General features: G+C 35.6%; 1 protein-coding gene across 3 annotated transcripts in view; it reads right to left on the bottom strand.

Annotated features, from left to right (window-relative positions):
• Positions 1-222: 222 nt before the first annotated feature.
• HIPK1 (homeodomain interacting protein kinase 1) overlaps positions 223-27,507 on the bottom strand; it is a 38,383-nt gene continuing 11,098 nt past the window's right edge. For 2 of the 3 annotated variants that reach the window (XM_032219114.1, XM_032219112.1), the window contains exons 3-16: positions 24,764-24,887; positions 22,118-22,237; positions 21,092-21,178; positions 20,489-20,673; positions 19,749-19,911; positions 19,222-19,444; positions 18,550-18,671; positions 17,117-17,251; positions 13,571-13,713; positions 12,599-12,781; positions 11,941-12,156; positions 10,361-10,593; positions 8,202-8,335; positions 223-5,812 (exon numbers count right to left, since the gene is read on the bottom strand). In XM_032219114.1, coding sequence (XP_032075005.1) covers positions 5,342-5,812; positions 8,202-8,335; positions 10,361-10,593; positions 11,941-12,156; positions 12,599-12,781; positions 13,571-13,713; positions 17,117-17,251; positions 18,550-18,671; positions 19,222-19,444; positions 19,749-19,911; positions 20,489-20,673; positions 21,092-21,178; positions 22,118-22,237; positions 24,764-24,887 — 2,539 coding nt within the window. In that variant the 3' untranslated portion in view covers positions 223-5,341. The remainder of the gene's footprint in view (positions 5,813-8,201; positions 8,336-10,360; positions 10,594-11,940; positions 12,157-12,598; positions 12,782-13,570; positions 13,714-17,116; positions 17,252-18,549; positions 18,672-19,221; positions 19,445-19,748; positions 19,912-20,488; positions 20,674-21,091; positions 21,179-22,117; positions 22,238-24,763; positions 24,888-27,507) is intronic. The other variant, XM_032219113.1, reaches the window with a different exon arrangement.

The raw sequence follows: 27,507 nt of genomic DNA, 5'->3' as shown, positions 1-27,507 counted from the left end.
CCCTACTCTCAAGTGCTAAACTACCCCATGCAGTGCTTCTGACAAATTCCCTGTTCTCTTAGACAGCTTTCCATTTCCCCTTTCTGCTTTTACATGGTATCCTTTACATAAAAATGGGACTTGGCACAAGGTTTTCCTTCTTTCATTTTACCTTGATGTACAATTGGGATTTAAAAATGGAGTTAACCACAAGATGTTTTCACTCAGAAATCAACAAATTAATAGAATACAGAAAAGTAACTTTTTTATTGATGCATTGCAATTGTTCTACATTTTTACCATATTATGTAGAAAATACTTAAAATACAAGCTACTTTGTAAAACCAAAGACAAACATTGAATCCAAAGATAAACCGTGTTTTCACAATGGACCCTTTTCCCATATAGTTAGTATTAAAGTTTTTAAATATCTGTATTTCCTCTTGTTAAAATGATTTTTACATTATCCCCTAAGTACATTGGCAATACAAACATAGATCAATAATTGTCAGAAACTACCTTTATCTAGCGGCTTGTAAAAAGGAAGAGCACAACCAGAAAAAAGTTAAATTCTACACAGTAAACTAGCATATCAAATACATTTAATAAAGTAGGAATTCCATTGCAATATCAAGGAGTCAAGCAGAAATACTAACATTACATATAATGCACTGCTACATGTAGTGAATTAGATAATAGTTCAAGCTGAATCTGAAATCACACATTATATAAAGTTTAGCAACAAACAACTATGTCAACATGCGGCACCATTCATAAGTTAAAAATTAAAACAAGAAAGCAGGGCTGTGCCAATCCCAGTCACCTAGAAGCAATTGAATTTTATGTTTTAAAAAATATTGAAATCAGAGGTATGGTACTGCACTGTTTAACTATGTGCAAGCAGTAAAGCTCAGAAGCTGCCTTTGCAGTGGAGTATCAAGAACAATGAGGTGAAAGTTCAGCTATCAAGAATGTTAAATAATAGGTTTAATCACAGAAGTGACTAAGTAAAGCATAATTTGTCTTGCTATTACTAAAAATAAATTTACTTACAAATGAGCTCAGGTTGCAGAGAAAAGCATAGCTACCCACAGGCAAGTCCTACCAATTTCAGAACTTGCAGAAAATGCAGGCATAATATGAAGATATTCCAAATTCCCTCAGAAAAAAGGAAACTAAATTTTTGAAACGTTGATTTGTGTGCATAAAATAGGTTCCATTATTTGTAGGCTGCACAACTGTGAGGCTATTGCTCTCTCTTTTTCATTATGAGGCAACCTGGAAATGCACTGGGAGAAAAAGATGCCCCTGCAGCCTAGTTCTCACAAATCATGAGGGGTTACTTTCAAAAATCTCCCCACCCCATCTTCAGCCAGGAAGAATCATGAAGCCAATACAGGTACCAAAGGGGGTGGGGGAGTTCCCAAACCAAAACATCTGGAGTTATGTCTCCTTTCCTGGGATGGTGTCCATCTGGACAAACATCCCAGGTGCACATTGAGAGATTTTAAAAGAGCTTAGAGGCAGTAGTATGCTATGTGTGTAACTTGCTATCTCACATGCTTTGTGAGAAGGCGGCCTTTTAGAGAAAACTCTTAATATATTTTATTTGCTTCCAGATATGAAGTGTCTGGTCTCTGGAGCAAATTACTGAGGAAGTCAGAATCAAAAACTTGGGGAAATGTCTTTTGTTAATGATTCATAATTGCTTAATTTGGATTATATAAAATTATAAAGTTTTCTTGAAAACCCAGTTCTTTTGTTCACTCAGAAGATGTGAACTGACTTTGAGGTAAAAATGATTAACCCATTCAAGGATAGGTTATTTTTTTTAAGACCTGTACTTTACATTTTCCAAGCAGGTTTACTGAAAATCCTTGCCGCATTGGAAATATTCTAGTAATATTTTAATATTAATATGCTTAATTGGTAAAATAATCCACTTTCAGATTTTCTATAAGGCGAATTGAGCTACAGGTCATGGCACTAAGCAGAAAACTATTCTGAGAATGTTACAGCAACAGAAATTGTTGTTGACACCAGTGATGTAAAGAACTGAAATTCCTCGGTTATCTTCACATCAATACAGAAGAAGAAAAAATACAACAAAACAAGAGTACAGTAAACAAATGTTCACAGCTAGTCACACTGTTAACCACTCTCCTCTATTGCCAAAGACAACAGATTCCTCACTAAAAAGGAAACTGTAAGGCTTGTGGTCCACAGACTATTTAGAGCTATTGGGGTAAGTGGCTTTAAGACCTCTGAAATCTTGGCCTCACTGAAATCATGACTCCCCCTTCCCCAATTCCTGACTAATGGGTCAGAGTTATTGCCAGTTACCATTTCAAAAACTGTTCACATTTGGACTATTATAACATGTGAACATGCATGCTCCAGAAATTGGTTTAATATTCTTAGATTATTATTATTATTTTTCTAAAGTACAAAATCTAGTCATTTAATGTAGATTGGATGGAATACAAACTGGGCTCCAAGGCTGTTAATGCCTTTTATTGCTGTAGCAATACCACTCTCCAAGATAGTTAATTCTCCATTTGGCCAAGAACAGTCGTTGCATAATGGCAGTGGTGAAATAAACAATTGTGACCGAATTCGGGAAACCAAGAGATTTAGACGCTCACCACTAGCAAGCCAGTTCATGTGTTATTTCCTTACAGCAAGTGCTAGAGTTTTCTAAGCTTTCCAAAAGCGCCAAATTACTAGCGGTGTTAAATAAAACTTAGATTATGTGCTTTCCAGTAAGCTCTCTTTGGTATAAAAGTTCTAATTGTAACACCAAACTAGAAATATTTTATAAGCAATTTCTGCTACACACATGGGTAACAATATTACAGTATACCCTAAGGGAAAGAAATTGCACATGCTTAAACACCTCTGAAATACCAAATATGCTTCCCAATGCATTCCCAGCATAATACTCTTAAAGATGCATCAACAGCTAGAATAGTTACAATTTTGAGGGGGGGGAGGGTCAATCAAACTAAAATGCTTAGGTCTGAATGCTTCAGTTTAGAAGCATTTCATATACCACACTAAGCCTTGATTAGCAGCTGTAATTTGAACTTGATTACAAACTTATTGTTTGAACTGGCAAACCAAATTACTTTGTCTTCAGGTATACATGCCATAATCAAACCATGCCATACAATGTTTTCCCCACACTGTCTACTCTAGATATGCCAATTTTCATTAACCCCCAATCAGCATGACAGGCTGTTTGGCATATCTTGAAGGAACAGTCTTGTTTACAAGCTATCAGGTTAGGAAAGGAATACTTTCTAGAGAAGACTATCCTACATCATGGTTTGGCTGCCATATGACTGAAACTCAAAGCATAGTCTGCATTTTATATTGTGGTTAACAAATGCATGGCTTGGCTTGATGTCTGAACTCATTTGGCCATCTCAGGAGAACCAAATTTGGATACATTCTTTCCAGCTGAAGTAAGCAAGACTACAGAAGTACTCCGCTTTGGCTGAATGATGCCCATTGTTCCATTTATGTTGGCATTGAAACTTAAAGCAAATGGTTTCGTTACCTATATCTAGCCTTAGTGGGACATATTCAATGAATTGCTTCAATTTGACGGAGAGCGGAGGGCTTGCTGGTCCATCGTAAGGCAAGCTCACTGTAAACTCTAGTCACACTACATAATCATTTAAGGCACTACAATATTGGGGGAGGGGGGGTTACACACCAGTCACACATACCTGTGCAAAACAAATCAGAAGATATCCTTGTCTCTCATGCAGCTTTTTTTTCCTTTTCTCTCTTTCTCTCTCAGTGCTACAGTGATGAGCTCTAGGCGATTGCATTATTTCACATACATTCCAACATGTATTAACAACTCATTTTGGTTTAAATACAAAGGAATATATCAATTTCATCCCCAGAAACATTTAAGAGTTAGACAAACACTTAAGTACAGAGTTCAAGTATAATCACTACACATTTTGATTACAAAGACAGAACATTTGGGATTAGCAGGAAATTTTGCTTGTTGTATTTAATTCTAATCAATATGTACATATTTCATTTTCTGTAAAATATTAAAACATCACCATTACAAAACTTCTAAAATAGTTTTAAATTCAGTAATAAACATTTAAAATCTGCAATTTTGTGTCATGTTTTTGCAATTCCTACATGCATGTATTGTATACAAGTCTTAATAAGAGCGCTTTAATGTTTCTTGCCAACAAATTCCTAGAAGGAGGTGCTAGCAGAAGTATAAAAAGTTTACATTTCAGTAAGTGGATGCTAAGGTGAATTTTGGATTCTTCAGCTAAATGAACCAGGCAAAGAAAGACAAGATGGGGAAGAAACCCTTCCATTTCTGCGAAAAGAATCCAGCTCTAAATGTTATTTTTAAACTGAAAGAATGTAATTTGAATGGCCTAAATCTCAGATAAAACTCTCCAGAAACTGCACATCTATTCGGTTTAGTGAACCTGACAGGAAGTACTTCCCAGAGGCTTCTGCCCTGAAACAGCAATGCAATCCTAAATACGTTCAGCTAAGTGCAAGAGCTTATGGACAATGCAGTCATGGTAACATTGCAGACTGTGATCTAACAACAGAAAGCAAATTCATCTTTCTCCAATTGTTTCTGGAAAAAAAACCCTCTCTCTTCATTTTGAAAATTCACACATTAAAAATAATCTGTGATTTAAAAGAAAGCTGTATACAAAAATGCTACACTATCCTTAAACAGAAATAATTAAAATTAGGGAATTGAAAAGCAATATACATATGTCTATGTACATAGATAAGAGAAGCTAAAGAGAGAGGAAATAACTGCTTTTGTCGAATTCAGCTCTTGCCTTCCAAGAAGATGAATTACAAAATTAAAATTAAAATATTAACTCAAGTTTATAAAACAGCCCTAGCAACCTAGAGTTAAATGTGCATTTTAGTGGCAATATGAGTTTGTGCAAGCTGCTAAAATAATTTAAACAAGTACTATTTAACTCTAATACATTTTTTAAAGAACAGCTTTTTTTAAAAAAAGTCATTTTCCCTTCTGATTAACGTAATAGCTTTAAATAAATGGGGTTCAGGCCCTAGTTGTTTGTTTTTAAAGCATGAATAAAAATTAAATGTAAAATCTTAATGAGAATTTGATTCAAAAGATTCTACCCAGTCATCACCTATGTTTCCCCTGAACAGCAGGGCTCCACCAACAGTACCACCTGATTCTGGAGAGCATAAGCAGAATTGTCAACAAGGGGTGATTCCCCATTATTTTCCTTGGAATTGTTAGAATACTGCAAAGCCTACTGCAGATCCCTTCACCTCTATGATCGTTCATGACTTCAAGACAGTTTCTGCCCCCATATTACAAGTAAGAATACTGATTAATCTTGGTAGGGCTTAGTGGGTATCCAGTGTAAATTGCAGATCCTCTGGAAGCGCCAATGTAGGACTGGGCAGCAAATTGATGTGGATACTGAGCAGGTGCTACGTTGGCAGAGGTTAACAAGCTGGGCCCCACACTGACTGGGACCTGGTGCACAAGAGTGCTTGGATGGGTTGTGTATGTGGTATGCCTGGAGGAGCCCTGAGGGGAAAAGAGATGAGCAATTGAATTGGTGGAGCCCAAGGTGGCAGCAGTAGTAGGCGCATAGGTGTACATGTGAGGCTGGCTTGCTGTGGCCGCTGCCAAGTGAGGGTGGACTGGGCTGCTATGCTGGAATGTATACGGAGCCTGAGCAATTGTTGTTGGCAGGGGAGCAACGTAGGCCTGCTGTCTGCGGGGAGCTGGATTTCCACTTCTCTCTTGAGAGGCCAGTACAGTTGCTTGCTGGTTCTATAAAGCAAGGAACAGACTTAGAAAGAAAGCATCCAGAACACTATTATACAAAAAAAAAGTCTAATAGGAAGTGGAGAGAAAAGCAAAACAATGTTCCTGGTACATATCAGATGAAGAGGATTTTTTCCACCCAAAGAGAATCTACCTTCTGGAGCTTATAATATAGTAGATACTGCAATTCCCTAAACCCCCTTCCAGACAACTATCTACCTCGCTAACTCTATTTACTTTTAATTACATTTTATTTTTAATTACTCTATTTACTTTTAATCTACATCTGCATAGTAAAGGAAATATTCTGTACCTTACATTTCCTTTCTTTGTTTATGTATCAGAGAGCAATCTATGAAACATTCTTGGTGAGGAAGAACAGGCTGATAGTTGTCTTTGTTTTTTTCAGAGTGAAGAACAGGCTGATAGTTGTCTTTGTTTCAGTTTATTTATGTGAAAATAGCACTTTGGGTTGTGCATTCCAGAGATAAATATAAAGTTTAGCATTTGGGCTCCTATCCCATCTTTACCTTGCATTCAATTTGGCTGATCCCATTTGTTTGTTTGTTTGCTTGCTGCCCACGTCGTTTCAAAGCTGGACAGACTTCCATAACAATTCTGCACTGACTGTTTCTTTAAAATTCTAGCAATGCACGTACCGTATTTTTTGGAGTATAAGACGAACCTTTTTTCCTCAAAAGAGGCTGAAAATCTGGGTGCGTCTTATACACCGAATACAGCATTTTTTGCCTCCTGAAGTCCCGCCCCTTCACCAAAATGGCTGTGCCATACCCTTATGGAGGCTTCTAGAGAGCTCCTGGGGGCTGGGGAGAGCAGAAATGAGTAACAAAACCCAGCCCCACAGGAGCACTCTATAAGCCTCCATAAGGCTATGCATGCAATTTCTTTGATGGAAAACGGGCCCATTTTTGTGAAAAATTGGCTTTTTTTGCATGTTCCCCCTCCCCCCGGAGCACTTTGCAAGGCTATTCATGCCTTTTTGGGGGGGGGGGAAACGGGCCTGTTTTTGTGAAAAACAGGCTGTTTTGGGGAGGTTTGCACGGTGCAAAAACTTGTTTTTCCCTTTTGGAAAGCTCTTTAACTGATTGATGAGAATTATATTGATCAAGTGCTTGTGCCAGCAGAAACACCTACCTATCTATTGTATTTCTCTATATCTCTATTTCTCTATCTCTCTCCCTCTCCCTACTTACCTACTGTATTTCTCTATCTCTATTTCTCTATCTCCCTATCCCTTTATCTACCTACCTAACTACTCTCTCTCTCCCTACCTACCTATTGTATTTCTCTATCTCTTTCTATTTCTCTCTCCCTCTCGCTATCCCTTTATCTACCTACCTACCCTCTCTCCCCTCTACCTATGTACTATATTCTATCTACTGTATTTCTCTCTCTCTATCCCTCTTCCCTAGCTACACTTTCTCTCTCTACCTACCTACTGTATTGCTCTCTATTTCTCTCTCTCGCTTCTATCCCTTTATCTACCTACCTACCTTCCCTCTCTCTCCCTACCTATTTACTATATTTCTCTCTCTCTCTCCATTTCTCTTTCTATTCCTCTATCTACCAACCTACCTACTCTCTCTCTCCCTACCTATTTACTATATTTCTCTCTCTCTCTCAATTTCTCTCTCTATCCCTCTACCTACCAACCTACTTACTCTCTCTCTCCTTACCTATCTACTGTATTTCTCTCTCTTTCTATTTCTCTCTATCCCTCTACCTACCTAACTACTCTCTCTTTCTCCCTCCCTACCTACTGTATTTCTCTCTTTCTCTCTATCCCTCTATCTACCTACCTACTTTTTAAAAATTTGCTTCTTCAAAACATTGGTGCGTCTTATACTGCGATGCATCTTATACTCCGAAAAATACAGTAGTCATTGGTGGGGGTGGGGGGGACGACACATAATTGATGAAATGTGTGTGGCTTCCTCACAACACAAACCTCTTGATGAACAAACTTAAACTTGATATTAGGATACAAATATTATTCTGCACATTGTGACAAACAACGTATTGCTTTTCATCGTTAAGATTTGTACCCAGGAGCCCAAAATGGTTAGAAATCCTGATTGCCCTAATCTTATTCCAAAAAAGAGGCATGAGGATGGCTTAATAGGTTTTCCTGCACAATGCAAAAGACTGAATTACATGATCCTTATGGTGCTGTCCAAATCCATAATTTATGAAGCAGAAAGAGAAATCCACTACTGAATGCAAATTTAGTAATATTGCTCTTTGAAATTTCTTATCATTCACAAATTCTCTTTTTGCTATTTACTTTTTAACTGTTCCTTTACTATAAAGCACTGCTAACTGCTACTATGTGAACATTGCAGCAAGATGTAGGAGGAGAAATCATTTTACATACCTGGCTAAGGTTGAGTGGTTGTACACCATTTGTCACTACCCGATGTTGCCGATATCCACTTGGTGTGATACAACATCCTGATGTTTGCCCACTTACAGATGCCATTGGCTTGATCTTGCTCAGGCTAAAGACTCCTACAATAAAAATCATCAAATTTATTCCATAATGAATCCCCCTCTTTAATACAGTCCAAAAGTAAATAACTCTTCAAATATTTCAAAAGAAAAGCTTCCTGAATGAAGTCCAAATCTCTTTGAGAATAACTATATCAAGATATTGCCAAAGGGGAAAGGCAAAATCCTGGGGAAGATACATGTCGTCTTGAAGCAAAGAGTAGACAAAGGGATGGAGTTTTGGGATGAAAAGAAGTAAGCTTTAGGAACAGTTTTAAATCAAGATCAGATGTTCTGATTTCTACTAAATGTACTAGACTTTGTACATACTCGATGAATTTTTTGAAGAAACCTATCATATCATATTTTTGAACATAAGGTTTTAAAATTGACTTGACCTTTTATTAGGGTGTAAGGAGATCATGTTAACTCCCCAGATGTGTCATCTAACTAAGATCCAGTCTATTGTCTTATTTCCTTCACATTACTGCATGCCCAAATAATTAAAACCTGCATATTCAAAAAACACCCAATACAGGTAGTCAACGTATGGTTAAAATTGAGCCCAAAATTTCAATTGTTAAGCGAAATGGTTGTTAAATGAACTTTGCCCCATTTTACCATCTTTCTTGTTAAGTGAATCACTACTGTTGTTAAGTTAGTAACACAGTTTTTAAATGAATTTGGCTTCCCCATTGATTTTGCTTGTAAGAAGGTTGCAAGCAGTTATCACCCCACCCCAAAACACTGCAGTCATCATAAATATGAGTCAGTTGTCAAATGTCCAAACTTTGATCATGTGACTATAAAAAGAGTGAACAACAGTCTTAAGGGTTTTTTTCAATGCTGTTGAAACTTTGAATGTTCACTAAATGAACTGTTGCACGTTGAGGACTACCTGTATTAAAATAGCAAAACACAGCCCCCAAATATTTGCCCCACCTCTAGGGTTTCAACACTGGTATAAAAAAGAAAAGAATAAACTTAAACTTTGCATGAAAAACTATCAAAATTATCCATCAACCTTTCTGGTGTCTGAATTAAAGGAAGTAAATTAAAAAGGAGGAGCTATAAGGTTTGAAAGTCTGTTCTTAAAATAAGCTAGGTTTAAAGAACTGTTTTAAAACATTCACAGACTTTTAGGTACATTTCTAACATCATCTTCTTGGAGCGATAATTAAGCACACCAAGAAGAGACTTTTACTTTCCTTATATCCTTTTCATTGTTTTATTAATTTGATTTTTAAACAACTGCTATCTTGCAATTCTTGTTACATTTTTTTAATTGACTTGGGAAAATGATTATATTGAATTAGAAGAAACTATACAAGAGCAGGCTGAAGTGGAAGGTGAAGTGAAACATGTCATCGGTTAGGAGTCATTGCACTGCAAAAAGAAATCCAAGTCCAGCCTCATGAATTCTGTTGACTCTTATTTAGCGCCAATCTAGCTTTGGCCATCAGTTGACTAGATTCTTGTTTATAGATAGCAATAATAAACTCTTCTGTAGTTTGACATATGTTCTGGTTATTTGTGCCTGATAAAAACTTGAGTACATCTCTGCTTTTCCATTGTATATGATTTTATATTATATAGAACTAAAGTACTGATTAGTCCAGAATACTTAATAAAGTATTAATAAAAATACAGGAATGCACAAATACACATACTTCTTACATTTGAAGAGAAACATTTAGTTTGCAACACATTAGGTCTCATAATTAATACATTTGTTATTTTTTTAATGAAGATTGCATTTATATTAATTTGTTGTACTCTGAACATATCCATCATAAAAAAATCTTTTTTTAAAGTATTTATACTCAAACAACCTTTTCCTTATGAGCCATCATAATTGAAATGCCCATGTACTCCTCCTGACAATTACTCTTTGGTATATTGGTTATGGAAGCTTTGGTATATTGGTTATGCAAACACTAACAGAAAACACACATACATTTTTTCAGTATAAACTCATAAAAATGGGAGTCAAAAAAATCAGTTCCACATTATAGACCAATGCAGTTTATAGGCAATGCAGCTTACCTGAGGCCTGGGTGGCTACAGTACAGTCACTAAGCTGTGTTTTCAGAGGCACAATAATGGTACGGGAGGTGGAGCTTTCAGCTGCCCCTCTACTTGGCTCCAGCGCACCACCAGAGCTCCTGAGTGTGGAAAGTGCATCTGATGCATAAGGGCTATTCAGGGAAGAATCTGAATCAGGGGAATCATTAACAGTAACGTAGCTGATGACATTGGATCTCTGTTTCATTCCCAAGCTATGAGAAAACAATAATTCCTTATTAGTTATCTTATTTATCTTAATATTGCCTTATTACAATACTTAAAAATACATATCCAAACTATTCAGCAACCCAAATAAGATTAAAAAGAAATAATCAGTTGTGCAATGCAGTCAATGATGTGTTTCTAAAAAGTTTTTCAAAGAACACAAGGATGTGAACTTTGCATTTAACTGCAACTCCTGCATTTTTCTTAATATAAAACGGCACTAAATACCATCCCATCACTTTTCCAAACGCTTTGAGTAGGATATGTGAAATCTATCTTATTTCATTCTCACAACTATCCATTAAGTTAGACTGGCTTAACAAGGCTTGCAACTTTTTAAATGATGGAGAATAGTTTGGAGCTAGTCCAAAACTAATACTTCTAGCACAGATCATAAACTAAAGATATGCAAGTTTATAGTTGTATAACCTATAAAGAATCCCCTGAGCTTCAAAAAAAGATGTACTTATCCAACAGCTCTGTATCACTGTATGACATTTACATTACTTTAGCTTTAACAATTTACATACATAAAGGGTATTATATCCCATCAATTACTGTTCAGTCTAGATCAAAATTATCAGTCCAGACACCTTCGACTCTATTGATCAATCTAGACCAGAATTATCAATGCACACACCTTTAATTCTATCTGAAGATGTCAGACTGATCCTTGAACTTTCCTTGCACCTGAAAAAACATATACTCTACTGTTGTGGCCCAGCAGCTGATGGACTCGGATAGCGAAGAACCATATGAGTCTGGCAGGGAAGATGTGGAGGACCCTGGGCAGGGTTCAGACTCAGAGCAGGGACCAGAGAGGCTGGTTGGCCACCAGGAGACGCCTGAGGCATGGAGCAGTGGGGAGGATCAAAGGCAGTTTGTCCCTGATGCAAGATTAAGAAGGGCGGACAAACGGAAGCAGCAGCTCCGTAGGCAGACTCATAGACGATGATTAAGCCCAGGTGGTTGTGGCTTGGCCACTCCCAAGAGAGTATATAGTGGAGAAGTTGGGAGGGGGCATTTTCAGGAAACAAACGTTTGAAACAGTATTGGAAAACTCTGTCTGTCTTGTATCTGGCCTGTTGGATTTTGGGTTGCTGCCAACTATTCTTGCATGTGAGTCTTGTCTGGGCCTTCAGCCAAAGGAGTCAATAACTCCATGATTAAAGAGTGGCAAACAGCCAAGCCTGTATCTGGGTGATTCGCAGGCCAGAGGCGGGGAGGTCAGAACACTCAACCATTTAACAATGGGCTCTTTTTCTTTTTAGCTTTATGACTCTCTCTTTCTCATTGCAACGCATTAATGAATTGAAAGAAGCTTAAGTCTGTACCTTGTAGGTTTGTATTTGTTGTCTTCTTCTTCATCAGTGTCACTTCGGATGGTGATTACACTAACAGGAGGACTGGGGGTATCTGGAATAACAATGGGCTGATGCTGCTCTTGCCCCGGATGGAGAGCATTGGAGGAAGAAGATGTGGCACGCAGAGGACTGCTTCCAATTAGAGAGTAGACTTGAGAAGGAATAGCCTCCAAAGTAGATGCAGGCCTATGGGAAAGATGGGGGTATAATTATGATGAATTCACCCACCAAAGGCATAAACAGAGCTTATATATTTTGAATGGCTCTGAGCTTATTCCAGCTCAAATACTCACGTGCAATCCAGGAGAAAAGCATGTCATTTAGTTGTTCAGATTCTCATATCAGTGCTTGTTCCAGACTCTGTATTTAAACGTTTAATCTCTACTTTTCCTCAGTAATTATATATTTTTATTACTTAACAATACAGAAACAGCTATAGGTGCTAAATTAAAGCTAGTGTACACGACAGTTCTTATAACTGTCTGGGTTGAATGTGCTTGAGGATTTAATCTGCTATAAATCATAGTGTTATTATACTAAAAATGTATGTATATACTGGAAAGTGTATGTATATGAAAAATACAGTCTGCCAATTCCTACTCAGAATTGGGACAAATAATTTACTTACTTAGTGGCACTGTGAGATGGGTGTTTGTTCTTCTTTGCTGGTACCACATTACTTTGCTGCTGTCTTACAACATGAGCCACTCCAACATTCAAAGGTTGTGTTGTAGCCAGAGTCACATGATTGGTTAACAAAGATGGCTGCTGCATAATAGTGCTATACTGATTTCCATGTGAATGAGCACTTCTAAAGGAGAGAAAATACCAGAGTTTCCTAACATTATTTACGTACTCCAGAATATAGAGCCTTCTTGTTATAATGGTAAGAAACTAGAAAACTGAGTTTTAGTCCCATGTTAGGCACAAAAGCAAATTGAGTGACCTTGGGCCAGCCATTTTCTCTCAGACCTAGGAAGGGCAAACCAATTCTAAAAAACATTGCAAACAAAACTATAGGGACTTGCCCAGGCAGACACCAGGAATCAATATTGAAAGCATATCTATTCACACATACATATATACTCCAGAAGACCAGAACTCTTAAGAGCACAGTATCCAATTAGAATTCTGGAATGGGAAGAATCTATAATTATTTTATCTACATTGCAGTAGGTTTTGCTTGATCTCTTTGAACAGAAAATGTAACTGTACCACAGTATTCTTTCCTTGCTGTTAAAACTTCAGACACTAACTGTACATTATTTTACAGAAAAAAACCCTGTAATTTAACATTACATGATGGCATATCTTGAGAATGCCCAATATATCTCTTTCTACCTTTTATGAGCATTTGCAGAAATTATCTCTATCCACACATTTCCTGACTATTCAATCATATTTCTAAATGTCTTTCTCTCACTCTCCTGTCTTCCCAAAGGGATATAAAAAGAACATACTAGTTAAAAAGAATTTTTTTTTACTTTACTATTATACATCTGATCATCTATTCTAAAAAATATAATCCAAAAACACTGCATCATTTCTGCACTTTTTCATATTATGTACTACTTATATTTCTGCTTGGTTGAAGACTCACCTCCAATCAGCCAACTGCTGGTTACTTCCAATTGATTCAGGAATCACAGCTGTAGGCTGAACAGAATTGTGCAATGCAACCCCTGGAAGTTGTTGCCAGGTAGAAGGCAAAAGTATCTGTTGGGTCCCTCCAGGCCAGGCCTGCTGCAAAACAACAAAAAGAAAAACAAAAGATTTATTAAGATTAGCTTTTAAAAAAAACTAAAAAAAAAAATAAGTTGTTTAACGTAAAAGAAATGAGATATTGTTAACTTGCAGAGATAAAGACATGAGATTGCATTTTTGCAAATAATTTTACAAATGGAAATAAAAAAAATACAAATAAAAATGCTTCCTCTAACTCTGTTCATTGTATATCTCATAAGACCAACTGTGTAAGAGATTTATATTGACACCGTGTTGTAGAAAATATTTAGCATTTAAACAGCAGAAAAGTTCGCAATTTGGGGTGGTTCTTCAAATATGGAATGAGAAATTGAGACTTTAAGAAAAGCAGCAAAATTTTAGGCTAAGTTTTGGAGATAATGTATTTGTTTTTGAAAGCTAATACTTTACAAAAAATTTAAATTTATTTTAAATATAGCCAAATGTGCATAAATCAGATGAAATCCACAAATTTAGGACCACTGACCTTGAATGATATAGTTACTATTGAGCCATTAAGATTTAAAAAAATGAAATGGCTGGGCCATCTGCAGTCTTAAATATTTTAAGTGCATATTATATAACTATAAAGGCTCTGAATTATAACAGAAGCACTATAACAATTTCTCATTGGATAGGAGCTCATACCTGATAGCTGAGGTTCAACTATCTCTCTTCCTACTTTGGCAGATTAAGCACATCCTTTTTGTAACAATTATTAGGCAAACTATTTATTTTTGTAATTCTACAGGAGTAATGTTGTAGAATATAGCTAACTCTTCCTCTCCGGGGCATGAAGAATGTATCCCAACACATCTGTTTTTAATAAAAGGAGTTCTCTGTTGCTTGTAACATGTAAGTCCTATGGAGGATCAATTAGTTTTTGTGTTTGCTTTCAGATCCAACCATAGTTATAATAAATCTGTTTACAGTGTGAATTGCTTACAATGGATTTATTAAATCCATCCAAGAAGAATGTTTTCTCCTTGCAAAAACTTATTTACAAGAAAAAGTTCTGCAATAAAATATTTCCAGAATCCAATTCTTATAATCACATTCCACAGTTCAAACTGCAATACAGCTTGAAAACATTACAAATGCAATTTTAAATGACATATTTCTGCAAGTAACAAATTCTCTTATTCCAAACACTGGCTCCAAACAAGCAGCTTTCAAGCAGAGAACTGCTAACCCCTCTGCCAACATAAGCGGAATAATTAAAAAAAAAAGAGAATAATGTTAAGTCACACCATGCCTCTTTCCAAAGCCAACACCTGCACAAGACAAAGCAGAGAGTTTAATACAGTGCGAGATCTAATGTCGCCACCAGAAGGCAGAAATCGGGCTTTCCAAGCGACGAACTGTTTTGACAGAGGAGGGACAAAAATATGCAAAGCTTAGCAAATGGCTAACGTAAACTTAGATGAAGCGGCAAAAGGGAGAAGTGTTGAAAGCACTAAAGGTGAGCATTTCAGGCAAAAGCCTAGAAGCCAAAATCCATGGAGAGAAAGGTAGGATTCAGATAAGATTAAGTGGATTTAGTCTAGAAGGTATGTTTTGTGTCATCGTATCACAGAAGCATAGCAATTAGTATTCCAAGCAGAGGCGCAGAAAACATTTCAATCTTGTTTCGAGCTCAAACAGAATGCTTCCACTTTTCAGTGTTCCCACATTGTTCTGACCATTCCGTAAGTCCAGTATTTGAGTTCAAAACAGCTCAGTTCCAAACTAAAAAATGATTCCAGACTGGTCGAAACAAAGTTTTTATTAAGGTTGATGCATTTCATTTGAACCCCAAACTATTGTTTCAAGCTTGAAATGTTTCTGTTCTGAATGCTTTGCTGATTCTAATTCCACATATGTCATCTAGGGAGTTATTAAAATCCAGTTTTTAATCCTTAAAGCTGAAAATTGTTCAAAAACATAAAGGCTATGTCTTGAGAAATCTCAAAAGATAGAAGGGACACAAATAGAAAAGAAATTCAAATGGCCTGTGTCTTCCATAGTTGCTTTCCCTTTCCTGTGAGACAAGAGGTCTTAATCTGTATTAATTTATACTATTTTCAGATTTTAATTTTCTGATCCAATGAATTTTGAGTGCAGAGTATATATAGCATTCTGGTCTCAGTCTCTTAGCAGTAAATCCAAAGGACAGTTTAGCCTATTGGTTGAAAAATCCAAAATAGTCTTCCGATAGTAAATAATCAAAGATTTTTCTATTAGATGTACTCCATATGTTTCAATTATGAAATTTAGCTAGAATTGAATAATAGAAAGAATGAAGAACTACGAAATTTGTAGTGATCCTTTCAACACATGCAGTTACATTTTTTTAAAAAAAAAAATCTATCTTGCCTTAGAAACATTCCTTGGAGCAACAGTAGCAATGTCAGAGGGTCCAGTTACTCATCTTGGTGAGACGTGTTCTGACTAAAGACAACAATGCCCCTTTTCTCTCCATTGGAAGAGAAAGATGCTCGCAAATTATCACTTTAAAGTAACATAAGACAATGAGTATGCAACAAATAGGAGTGTGTTTGGCAAGACATGTGAGGACATTACCACTTCAAGTGCACTGCAATGTTTCCATGTTTTTCACTGATCTGATTCTGGGGTTTCTAATTGATTGTTTTGTGGGATTTTACAAAGCATGAATTCGAATCAGAGAAATCCAGAATGAGAAAGAAAAATTTGAGAAATCCATACAGTGCTTTTTTTAAACCACTCTAGAGAATTAAAGAACTACTCTAAGATATAGCTTAGATAGGAAGAGCTCACCTTTAATCTCAACCAAGACATGTAAAAGGAACTAAAAGCATGGGTGGGTTGCAGCATCTATTTAAGGATGATGCATACTGGTCAGGGGTAATGAGAGGCCAGAGAGATTTGGGTTGCTGCTAACCATTTCATGTAGATTAATAAATCTGGGTTGTTAAAGCCATAAATCAGTAAAGGATTTAATGATATTATAGATTCCCTATGCTTAATACATCTATATGTGCAAAGAAACGAAAAAAAACCCTAAATTTGTCAAGACATGGCTACCCAGGCATTAATGGCTGAATCAATCTAAGGACCATTACTATTGTTTTCAATCAGCAAAATAAAAAAAGATAAAGAGTACAGAAAAGAAGAAGTACATTACTGCTCTTTCCAAACTGGGGAAGAGCTTGATCAGCAATCTAGCTAGCAAAGAACAACAGTCAATGAATCTGGATTCTTTACAGAGCAACACTAAACATCAGAGTCAGACAGTGCTTCAGCAATGTTGGGGAGGAAAAACAACAAGACATTAAGATGTAGCAAGAACACAGCCACAAGATGGCACATGCTTCCATGCCCTCTGCAAGTCTAAGTTAAAACAAAAACTCCGTTAGTGAACACAATCAAGGGAGGCAATTACCAGTACTGCAGCCGTCTGTTCTACTAGCGCTGGCCGGCCGGCTGCGCAGTTCAGAGTAAAGGGTACCGCATACTGCGGCGTGATGGTGGCTACTTGAGGATGAAGAGTTGCTACCATTAGTGGTGTACAGCTTCCCTGAAATGTAGATTAGGCAGTGAGTGAAACAAATGTACTAAGGTAACAGGGCCAGAAAGGCTTCCCCCAAAGATACTAAGGGCGCTTTTGAGTGATTTGCAGAATTCATAAGTATCCACTGAAAATCAATAGGCTTTTCGTCCAACTTGTATATACTGGTAACAAGTATTTCTTCATATCCATGAATAAGCCGTTTGTGTTTAGTGCACTTAAAACAAAAATTAATGGGGGGGGGGGGCATAAGTGCAGGGAAGGATTGGAAACAGAAATAATTTCTAAAATGGCATACCGAAAGCATTCAGTTGTTAAACCAGCATTTTGGGTTTTGATATAAAAATTCCTATTGATCTCCTCTTAAAAATAGAGCAATTCAATTGCTCTGCCGGTATAATTATAGTATATTTCACCACAAAAATCTTAAACCCGAGAAAAGAATAAAATTTTTGTTGTATTCATATTGAATACAATATTGGATTTGTATTATGCTAGCCTAAGTGCTTCCAAATGCCTTCTGCAATGCAAATAAAAAAGGTAATTTGCTCTCCTTAAGTTATTCATGCCTGACCTAAATGGAGTTTACAATAATGTAACCAAAGCTGCATTGCAAAGATAATACAATTAAGTTAGGAAGTAATGTATGTAGCTTATTTCAAAATCTTCTGTTCCGGAACAAACATCCCATTTTAACAATGAACATGCAACCAAAAAAAAAAAAAAGGCTTCTGAGAGCAGAGACTTCTTTGTTTTTATGGCAGGACAGCAAACTAATATTATCAAAGTCTAAAACTTTGTTATTATGTGTGACCTGTCATTTTCTCTGCATCAAGGAACAGAACAAATTTATAAAGCACTCCTAAAGTGAATGGGAAAGTTGATGGGAAAGTGTAATTTAATTGAACCAATAGTGATAGACAACATCTTTTTCTGCTTTCTACTAAATCTTATATTAATTGTAATTTTAGGGCAAGCAAGTAAAGCCAATTAAAACGTATCTTTTTCCAGAATAACAGTTGCTAATACCTTCTGTTTTAGGCACAATGGTAGATCTGTACCTGTAAATGAAAGTTGCCTAAAATTTTGGTCTTGGACAATAAAGTCCATTTAAAAAGGCCAAACCTTTAAAGTAAAGAAATCACCAGACAAAGAAATATTTTATATTTTCCTTAATATAGTACTAATGATTTTTAAAAGGCTTAGGAATTTCTGTTTCTCAATTCAGTTGAGAATACACCACATATATTATCCAAACATATCAATGACATCTCGTTTTACTCGCTCCCCCCCCCCCCCACTTTTACCTGTGTAAGAACTCCGGACTGGATCTGCAGGGGCTGAGCTGCTGGCGCTTGTGGCACAATTGGAACAGCATTGTCCATCCTTACAGGGAACCCAGAATGCTTTGTGGTTGCCTGAAGACCAGCTGGATGAAATTAAGATCACAAATAACTACCCAAATATGTTTCACAGCTTACTTTCCAAAGTTGATGCATTAAAAAGATGCAGGTTATGGTCATAATTATCAATACTGAAAAAGCTTCAACCATCCCAGAAGCTAGTAAACCATGACAACTGATATTATGTTCTCAAGGTACCCAGTATGCCACAGGATCAAAAAAGTTGGGGATACTGGCCTCTGTTTGTAAGACAGTTATGAAGCAGTCAAGAAAACATTTTTTGAAATAGCCATTAAGTGAACCATGCTGCTTCCTTCTATTATGAAATGTATATCATACCATACTTAAGATACTACTTTCTATATTACAAAATCCAATTTTGTCCTAGAAGCTCCAAAATCAATTTGGGTTGCCTAGGTATTTCTTTCACATCATTTGTTTTTATTTCAGAAGGTGAGAAAATGTAGATTCTAATGCATAAAGAGACAGCACTTTTTTCTATCTTTTTAAAACCTTATTAAAATTATGGTGTCATGGATATTCAGAAATAGTATGTCAGGATAAAAACACACTTACTTGGAAAGGCAGGAGGACATACAATGAATGTTTGTTGAAATGGGTCTGTTTGAGTGCAAATTTGGGTTGTTCCAGGCTGTAACGAAACACTCTGTTGTGCCACACCAGCAACTGGTGCTGCAGAGGATGGATAGAGAGCAGACTGATAATTCAACAGTGAAACATCTGAATTTGCTAGAGAAAGAGTAGCTGCAGCTGTAGAATTGGAAGCCAAAACACTAGCCTGAAAAACAAGATAATCTATCATTAGAACTTGAAACTGTAATATTTAACATATGTATTAAACAAATGAAAACAAGACGAAAAACATCTGCAGATGTCAATCACATTCTTAATCAACCTTAACTCATCAAATTCCCTCGTCCTGAAAGGGATCTAGAACTCATAAGCACTCAAATGAACAAATGAAATTCATTAAAGCTACTGTACTAAAAACAAGTCAATTACTAGGAAGATCATGCCAGGAAATGACAAGAAGTTTTGTTTTGATTTTGTTCATCAAAAGAAACAAATAGGAACAGATTTACCTGATGATGCACAGTACTCAGCTGGTTGTTGAAACTCATAGTGAGGTTTGTGCTTGTATTTGGTGCGACATGTGTCGTAAATGGGCTTTTTATTTGATTAACAGTATCATACATATTAACTCTTCGTTTACAAATTTCCATATTCTGAAAACAGGATTTCACACTAAAAGAGAATATGAAGCGATTTAGCTAAAAGATTATAAGAAGATTATGTCTGATTATTAAAAATAAAATGGCTGCAAATTAATATTCATCAAAACCTTTTAAGTTTCTTGGGCTCTTTCTGAAATCTAATTTGATACTTGCCCAAGTAACTATAACTGCTATTCTTCTCCATCACAATTCCACAGTACAAACAAAACCAAGTATTTCTTATTCCAAAATATACTATACTGCAAAATATTTCTAGCAAATTACTACCAGGTTTCCCTCTTTTGTACTAGCGAAAACTTACCTGTCTATGAGAAATCAATACATGGCACTGGAAAGCCAAGATTTAAAAAGGAAATAATTTGCTATTATAACAAGATTTCTAGAAGTGTCTGAATAACATCATAGTAAAACTATTGTTTAGGAATTTATTTTAATGAATCCACTACTTTATTTAATTTAAACACTTTCTGAAATTATCTAAGGATAATACTTATTGTTACTTGTTTGTTATTTGTCCAAAAACAAGAAGAAGCAGATTACAAATCTGAATAAATTAATAGTATCATTTATCTGGGCCATAAGCTTACTGGTTGCTATGTGGAAAATCCAGGAGATGATTCATTGTCACAAATGGATGGTTCAAGGTCTTCAGCGGAGTAATTCTCTTATCTGCATCAATTGTCAACATTTTCTTCAACAAATCTATATATTCTCTTCGGTCAGCCTTCTCTGCCAACATATCTGTTCCCTCCAAATCTGTAGACATATTTACCTTGTGGAAAAGTTTTAAAATTGTTTAGATTTTTGTTCAATTTATAAATTTTACGACAGGAAAAATAAAGAATACATAAAACTTTTAAGTTCTTGAGGAATGTAGTTCTAGTTTACTCCAATTATCTCTTGGTTTGTTTTTAACAAATGTTTAACATAAAAGAAATATTGCCCTCGCATTTAAAGTGTATGTTCAAGACAAGTCTACCAGATGTTAAATGATTTTCCTAAAATCATTTACTTGTAATTACTAAATTACTGAGAATTATCCTCAGGTATACTAAAGAGACCAGTTGTATAGCCCCATGGGGGATAATAGAAAGGGAACACAATTAGCTTCTATGTAAAACAACTGTAAATTAGTACTTCTCTGGATTTAATACCTGTACTTTTCAAAGGCAATATTATTGGCAGCTTACTTGTGCCATGTCGTCCAAACAGTTAAAAATATATTTCCGAGCTTCCTTTGATTTTATTCCTGTCTCCAACTCATGTTCTTCTGGAGTCTGTCAAATAAAATGGAAGTTACAAAAAAATATATCAAGATTTAATATTTTAGTACAATAAAAGCAAAAGTAGGTCAGCCTGAAATACTGCAGGTTTCAGAGAATTTCTGAAGAGCTTAGATCTAAAGTGTGTTTTAAATCAGGAAAACAGCTTTACAATCAGGGCAGAAATAACTAGCAAATACAATGTGTGCTTACGGAAAATGGCCAAAGACATTTGAACTTTACAATTTTCTTCAAAATCAATTTACATTGCCTTAAATCTTACAGAAACTATATTGATTGATTTTCATGAGACAAACGTGTTTTTTACAGACATGTCTGTTGTAAATTCCAAAAAAAAAACCCAAGGTCCGATTCAGAACATCCTTTTGCATCAACTATTAACAACGGTATTTAAAATATTTTTATTTATAGATCTTGTTTTACTGGACAAATGCACTGTAGAAGCATTTTCTTAGAGACAGTTTTAAAGAATCCCACTGTTATCACTCATCGTTTTCCACCAATGGTTTCCTGGTTTTAGTACATAAAAGATCCAGTTTTGGACGGGATACTTTATAGATAATGGCCAGATTTATAATCACATAATTTCTTGGACAAATTACAGTAGCTCACATTTATGACTAATCCACTATCCCATAAGGACAGGTTTATACATAACCCTAAATCAAAATCAAATCACATTATGGTATATTATTTGTGCAGAGTCACGATTTAGGCCTCCTTTACTTAATGAGTTTGCAGTTATACACTCCATCCAGTTATTAGCCAATTAATAAATATTCTACTCCTGATTTTCAGATGCTGATGTTTCCCTAGACAAAATGCTACTAAATGGAATATCGATAGTTTACTTATTAGTTTACATTTATTGTTTGTAATTGATTTAACTTAAGTTAAATATCTAAAGAAAAAAAAGAAATTAAAAGAAACAACCTTTAGTCTCCACAAAGGATATCCCAAGTTTGGATCTCTGTTAAAAAACCTGCTTGTTTTCGTTCCCGCACTCAAAAGATACTCTGCTGGTAGTCCTTGTGTTTGTGAAATGTAACGAATCTGAAACAGAAAAATAATATTGATGTTATCAATAAACAATTATTATTAATATATAGGACTAGTAATTTCATTTTGATATCATTATTCCACTCAAAGGAGTATGGAGACGTATATAGAAGAATAAAAGCAAGCTTACATGCAATAATTGAATAAAGCATATTACAATAAATTATCAATTCAAAAACAATAATGACACAAGGACTTTAAATACAGCCTGTTACAAAAGAAACTGTTTTTTCCTAGGCAGCTAGTATCCTACAAATGCTTTTTGTGAGGAAGTTTTACTCCCGTCGGAGAGAATTACATAATTTGATTACTTCCATGGAGAAAAACTTTTGGCCTCTGCTGTGAACCAAATCTTTTGACAGAACCATGAACAGAATTTTCCAGCTGTTCTTAATAAATGAGCTATGTGGAACACAATACAATTTTATGTTCAATAATAATTGTTTTCCTTAAAAAACTATTCAACTTATTTTTCAACTTTGCTAATTCATTAATATATGAATGAGATTTTTTTCATGCCTTTTTCAAGGATTCTATTTTGAGGTATTGAAGAGGTCATGTTCATAAGATATTCACATTAAGGTTAGTGTTCCATGTTGTTTTAACATCTAAAAGTCATCTGGAATCATCCTTTTTGATATTCATTCAATACCATGAGTTTTAGAAATAAACGTATTAATTTTTACCAGGAAATCACCCAAATTATTCGACATTTTCTTTTACACACATTACTACTATTTTTTTCCTATGGAAAGTTGTGTTTAAGATACTATTTCTATCTCTGAGCCTGCACAAAAAAAGATTGCAGGCCACATGTGGCTGACCGAGTCTTGTGTGGTTCAGCAGAATTTTTTTTAAAAACTTCATAAACCCATTGCTGCCAAATACTGCTATCACCAGAAAGGATGTGCTACCACTTAGGTGGGGTTGTTTTTGCTGCTCCAAAAGATATGCTGTGGAATCCTCCAATAACTTTGGGCCTCACCAGCACTTCAAGCTACAATTCTGCACCAGCTATTTCTCTGTGGGCCATAATTATTATTAAGGTACCAATGCGACCCTTTCCCATCCACAAGTTGTGTGGGCCTGTTTTATATCAATTTATTGTAACTTTTAAACTTCTTGACTAATATTTTACCAATAAAACGCCTGTGGAAGGCAAAAGTTTCCCTTCCGTTTGTACATATAGCAATGTAAGTAAAATATATCACGTAGATTTCAGACCAATTTAGAATAGCTGTAAATAACAGAAAATATTTACATGTACACCATCTATATTTAAAAAGAAATGAGGTGCAAACGGATGCAGATAGTCCAGCAGTTATACAGCAATTGGTAACAGGAACTTTATCACTAAGCAATATGATCATAAAGCACAATAGCATGTAAACACTTGGGAATAGCAATTCTGGCAGTCCCAGAACTGTCATAGTCAAATGAGGACCATGCAGTTCGTTAGGTGTGGACCTAATGAGGCCAAAGTTGATTTCCTACTGGTTTTCCCATTACTTTACCTTGTGGAAAGCCAGAACAGAACATTGGAAATTGTGATCACATGACTATGGTTTATTGCAATGATGATAGGGACACTGCAAATAGCCAGAACTCTAAAGACTCATCGTAAGTCACCTTGTTCAGCACTACCACAATTTTGAGCAGTCACTGAACGAAAGGTTAGAATTTGAGGACCACCTGTGCATGTGAAAGTGTAGTTAAAAGGAGACTGGTATCTAACCAATGTATGAGGAGGAAAGTTCTTCATTTTTAGTGAATTTTTGGAGTGTAAATATTCACTTGAACAGTTGGAGAGGAAAAAGAGTTAATTGGATTGGTCATAGCAAGGAGAACAATTCCACGACCCTGTCTGTCTCAGAGCAAACATGACTTAATGAAATCATGTATATAGAGTTATAACCATTCTTTGCATATAGTTATGCTAAAACAGAGATAGTTGGCAATAATCTTTTTTGGCAGAGAATGGAGTAGGCAACTGTGCTGTATAGCCACAGGCAGAAAATACTGTAACCCTGTAAGTGCTAGCTTTCTTTCTTTAAGTGAAGCAGCAGCAGCAGGAAAATATGCTTGTTAGTTTAACAGTACTGACTTTACACCATTTATTCAAAAAGATAATCCATAACCTAGTAGTTCTTTGTACTTTTCTTATAACATGGGATCATGAAATACGATGGGGGAAGACAAAATGAAAGATATTTACATGATGTCTTATAAGATTATATTTTTTCTTAAAAACTCACATACTAAAAATAACAGAAATTATAAGAATGTATTGAGCACAGTTATACGTATCAATCTGAGAAGAATCGGTGCTTATTGATTAACCCCAATCAATTGTTCTCAGAGCAAAAGTCCAGTGCCAATGACTTAAGAGGCTCTCATTTAGCCCATGCACAAATATCAACTAATATTTACTCAAAAGCAAAACCTATTGGATTCAATGAAATGTTTTCGCTAGCATAGTAGTTTAAAGTCAGTATTGTTTGAATATCAGCAGAGACTTACTTGATCGTATTCTGAAGCTCCTGGATACAAAGGCCAGCCAAGAAACAATTCGGCTATCACACATCCCAGTGACCACATATCAATTGCTTCACAAAATGGCAAACCCAAGATGATTTCAGGAGCTCTACAAAATATGCAATATTTTATTTATTATTCAGAATTTACTAATGATTCACAAATCCCACTGGCTTGAATGACAAGTAAAATATTGTCATTTATTACATGTATAGTCAGAAAACTTTTCAATAGCAAACCACTATTTTTTCCAGGAAAAATGCATAAATGTTCTGACAAAAATAGCAAATTATCCTTTGATCTTGAAAACTACTATAGGTATTATGACAACCTGTAAGATATATAACTTCTGAAAAACTACCGTATTTTTGGAGTATAAGACGCACCAAGGTTTTGAAGAGGCAAATTTTAAAAAAAGTTTTTGCACTCTGCAAACCTCCCCAAAATGGCCCGTTTTTCATGAAAATGGGCCCATTTTTTTTCCAAAAAAAGGCATGACTAGCCTTTAGGGGGCTTGCAGAGTATTCCTGTAAGGGGAAGGGCAAAATGAGCAAAAGCCAGCACGTTTTTTGCAAAAGCAGGCCCATTTTTTGTAAAAAAAAATGGGCATGAATAGCCTTTAGGAAACTTATAGAGTGTGCTCCTGGGGGTTGGGGGGTAAAATTAAGCAAAAAAGGAGCTCATTTCTGCCCTTCCCAGCCCCCAGGATCTCTCTAAAAGCTTCCTAGAGGCTCTACACAGCCATTTTGGTGAAGGGGGCGGGGTTTCGGCAGGCAGAAAATGCTGTGTTTAGTGTATAAGATGCACCCAGATTTTCAGCCTCTTTTTTGAGAAAAAAAGGTACGTCTTATACTCCGAAAAATACGTTAGGTTCTGGCCAAACAGGAGTTCCAATATTTTTAACCTTTACATTTGGGGTACTTCTGCTACAAAAGATTAATAGCTGAGATTTTTCAAAACTGATACGGTTATCTACAAACTCTTATTTTCTTATTTAGGTAGGAATACTGATGCACATAGTTTCTCTACCACTGGCAGCAATTTTACATTCAAGGATATTCCATTACAGTCATCTATACATATAAATATATGTATTCATGGATTACATCTTGTTAAATTGGAAGAGACAATTTCTAGAAAAATCAGCCCATGCCTGTAAAGTGATATAGGTCTCTTTCAAAGTACTGACTTCATTTGAAATTATTTCTGAAAATAGTTGTAACAGTAGCATTACTTTTTATGCACTTATAACTAGGAACAACATAAAATGATAAAATGAAGCATAACCTTAAAAGCTGTAGACAAAAGAGTGTCCTGATCTATTTGGCACACAATTCACGATATCAGTCAATTGATCTAAGGCCCAATGCAAAAGCATAGCCTAGCTGAGAAATATCAACTTGAACATAAGTCAGTTAAATCTGTTGAATGTTTATTTATCATTAGGACCAAGAGCAAAGTGCTTGGAAAAATGCTTATAAATATGGGTTGTGGTTGAAACCGGATACAATTTCTCTCCTCAATTCCATTATTTCTCCTCAGCTGCTCCTTTCCCTCAATCTTATGTTATAATCCAGCAATTTCACCAATCAGAGGATGATACAATCCCTAAACGTTCCACTTTATATAAAATTTTTTGCTTCACTAGCTTTTTTAGATCAGGATTGGCGAATTCAAGATTCACCAAATGAACCAGAAGCTGTAACCAGCCACAACCGGCCATCCCAGTTTTACATATTACTTCTGCTGACTTTAGTACAGTATATTGGTTTTAAAATGTGATAATGAGAACTGGTATATTTACAAAGCTGGAAAACATTAGTGAGAATTTTAGAAAAATTGTCATATGCAAAACATAATCTATTTTACAACTTTAAGAGTACATTTCATTTTCAGACATGCGTAAATAAAAATGGAAGAACAGAGATTTTCTAAGTTGTACAATGGCTCTCTTGATGTAAACTGCTCACCCATGATTAACTTAACATTTTTCTCTATTAGCCTAATTTAAACTGACAAGCATTAACATAGTAGGCTAAAATGTGGCTGGCTATTTTGTGGTTCATGGTAGCATGTGAATATGGCTTTATATTGTGTATTTTTTTCTGATATATCCATATGGATAAATCCAGGCAAAAAGCAGATATCTAGTAGAGATTGCCTTTCTAACACTGCCACATCTTAACAGAATTGCTGTTCAATGTACACAGTGGAAGCAACAAAGCCTAACAGATTCAGCTTCGAAGGAAGAGTGATATATCCTGCTCTTCTTTTGCCTCTATAATTTAATAATCATGCAAAATGTTTCAGAACAATACATATTACAAACACAGGGTGATAACAAAATCCAAAGAAAGTAACAATAAAATATTTGATGGTACAGCACCCAATCCAAAATGCTAACAAAAAAAAATAGCAGTCCAGTTGAATTTGATCTTTCAAGCTATGGGAGAAAAGACTGAATTCCTCTCATTCTTGTCTAGGTAACTCGCTGCAGTTTATTATATCTATGTCCTTAAATGAGGGATAAAGAACGTCTATATAAAAGGGATATACAAAGCCTATAGCTGGTAAGTATTTAAAAAAAGAAATGTCCACAGAGAGCTTTGGAATTTTAGCAAGGAGGGAAATCTACAAGATTCTACCACATTAATTTAGCTTATTATGCATAGGAATATTGCCTCCAACCAATTTTTTTAAAATAAAAAAGTAATATTTTAATGCAATAC

Source organism: Thamnophis elegans, chromosome 5 (assembly GCF_009769535.1).
Source record: "Thamnophis elegans isolate rThaEle1 chromosome 5, rThaEle1.pri, whole genome shotgun sequence".
Taxonomy (NCBI): domain Eukaryota; kingdom Metazoa; phylum Chordata; class Lepidosauria; order Squamata; family Colubridae; genus Thamnophis; species Thamnophis elegans.
The sequence above is the reverse complement of the archived record's forward strand: the minus strand, read 5'-3'. Positions and strand labels throughout refer to the sequence as shown.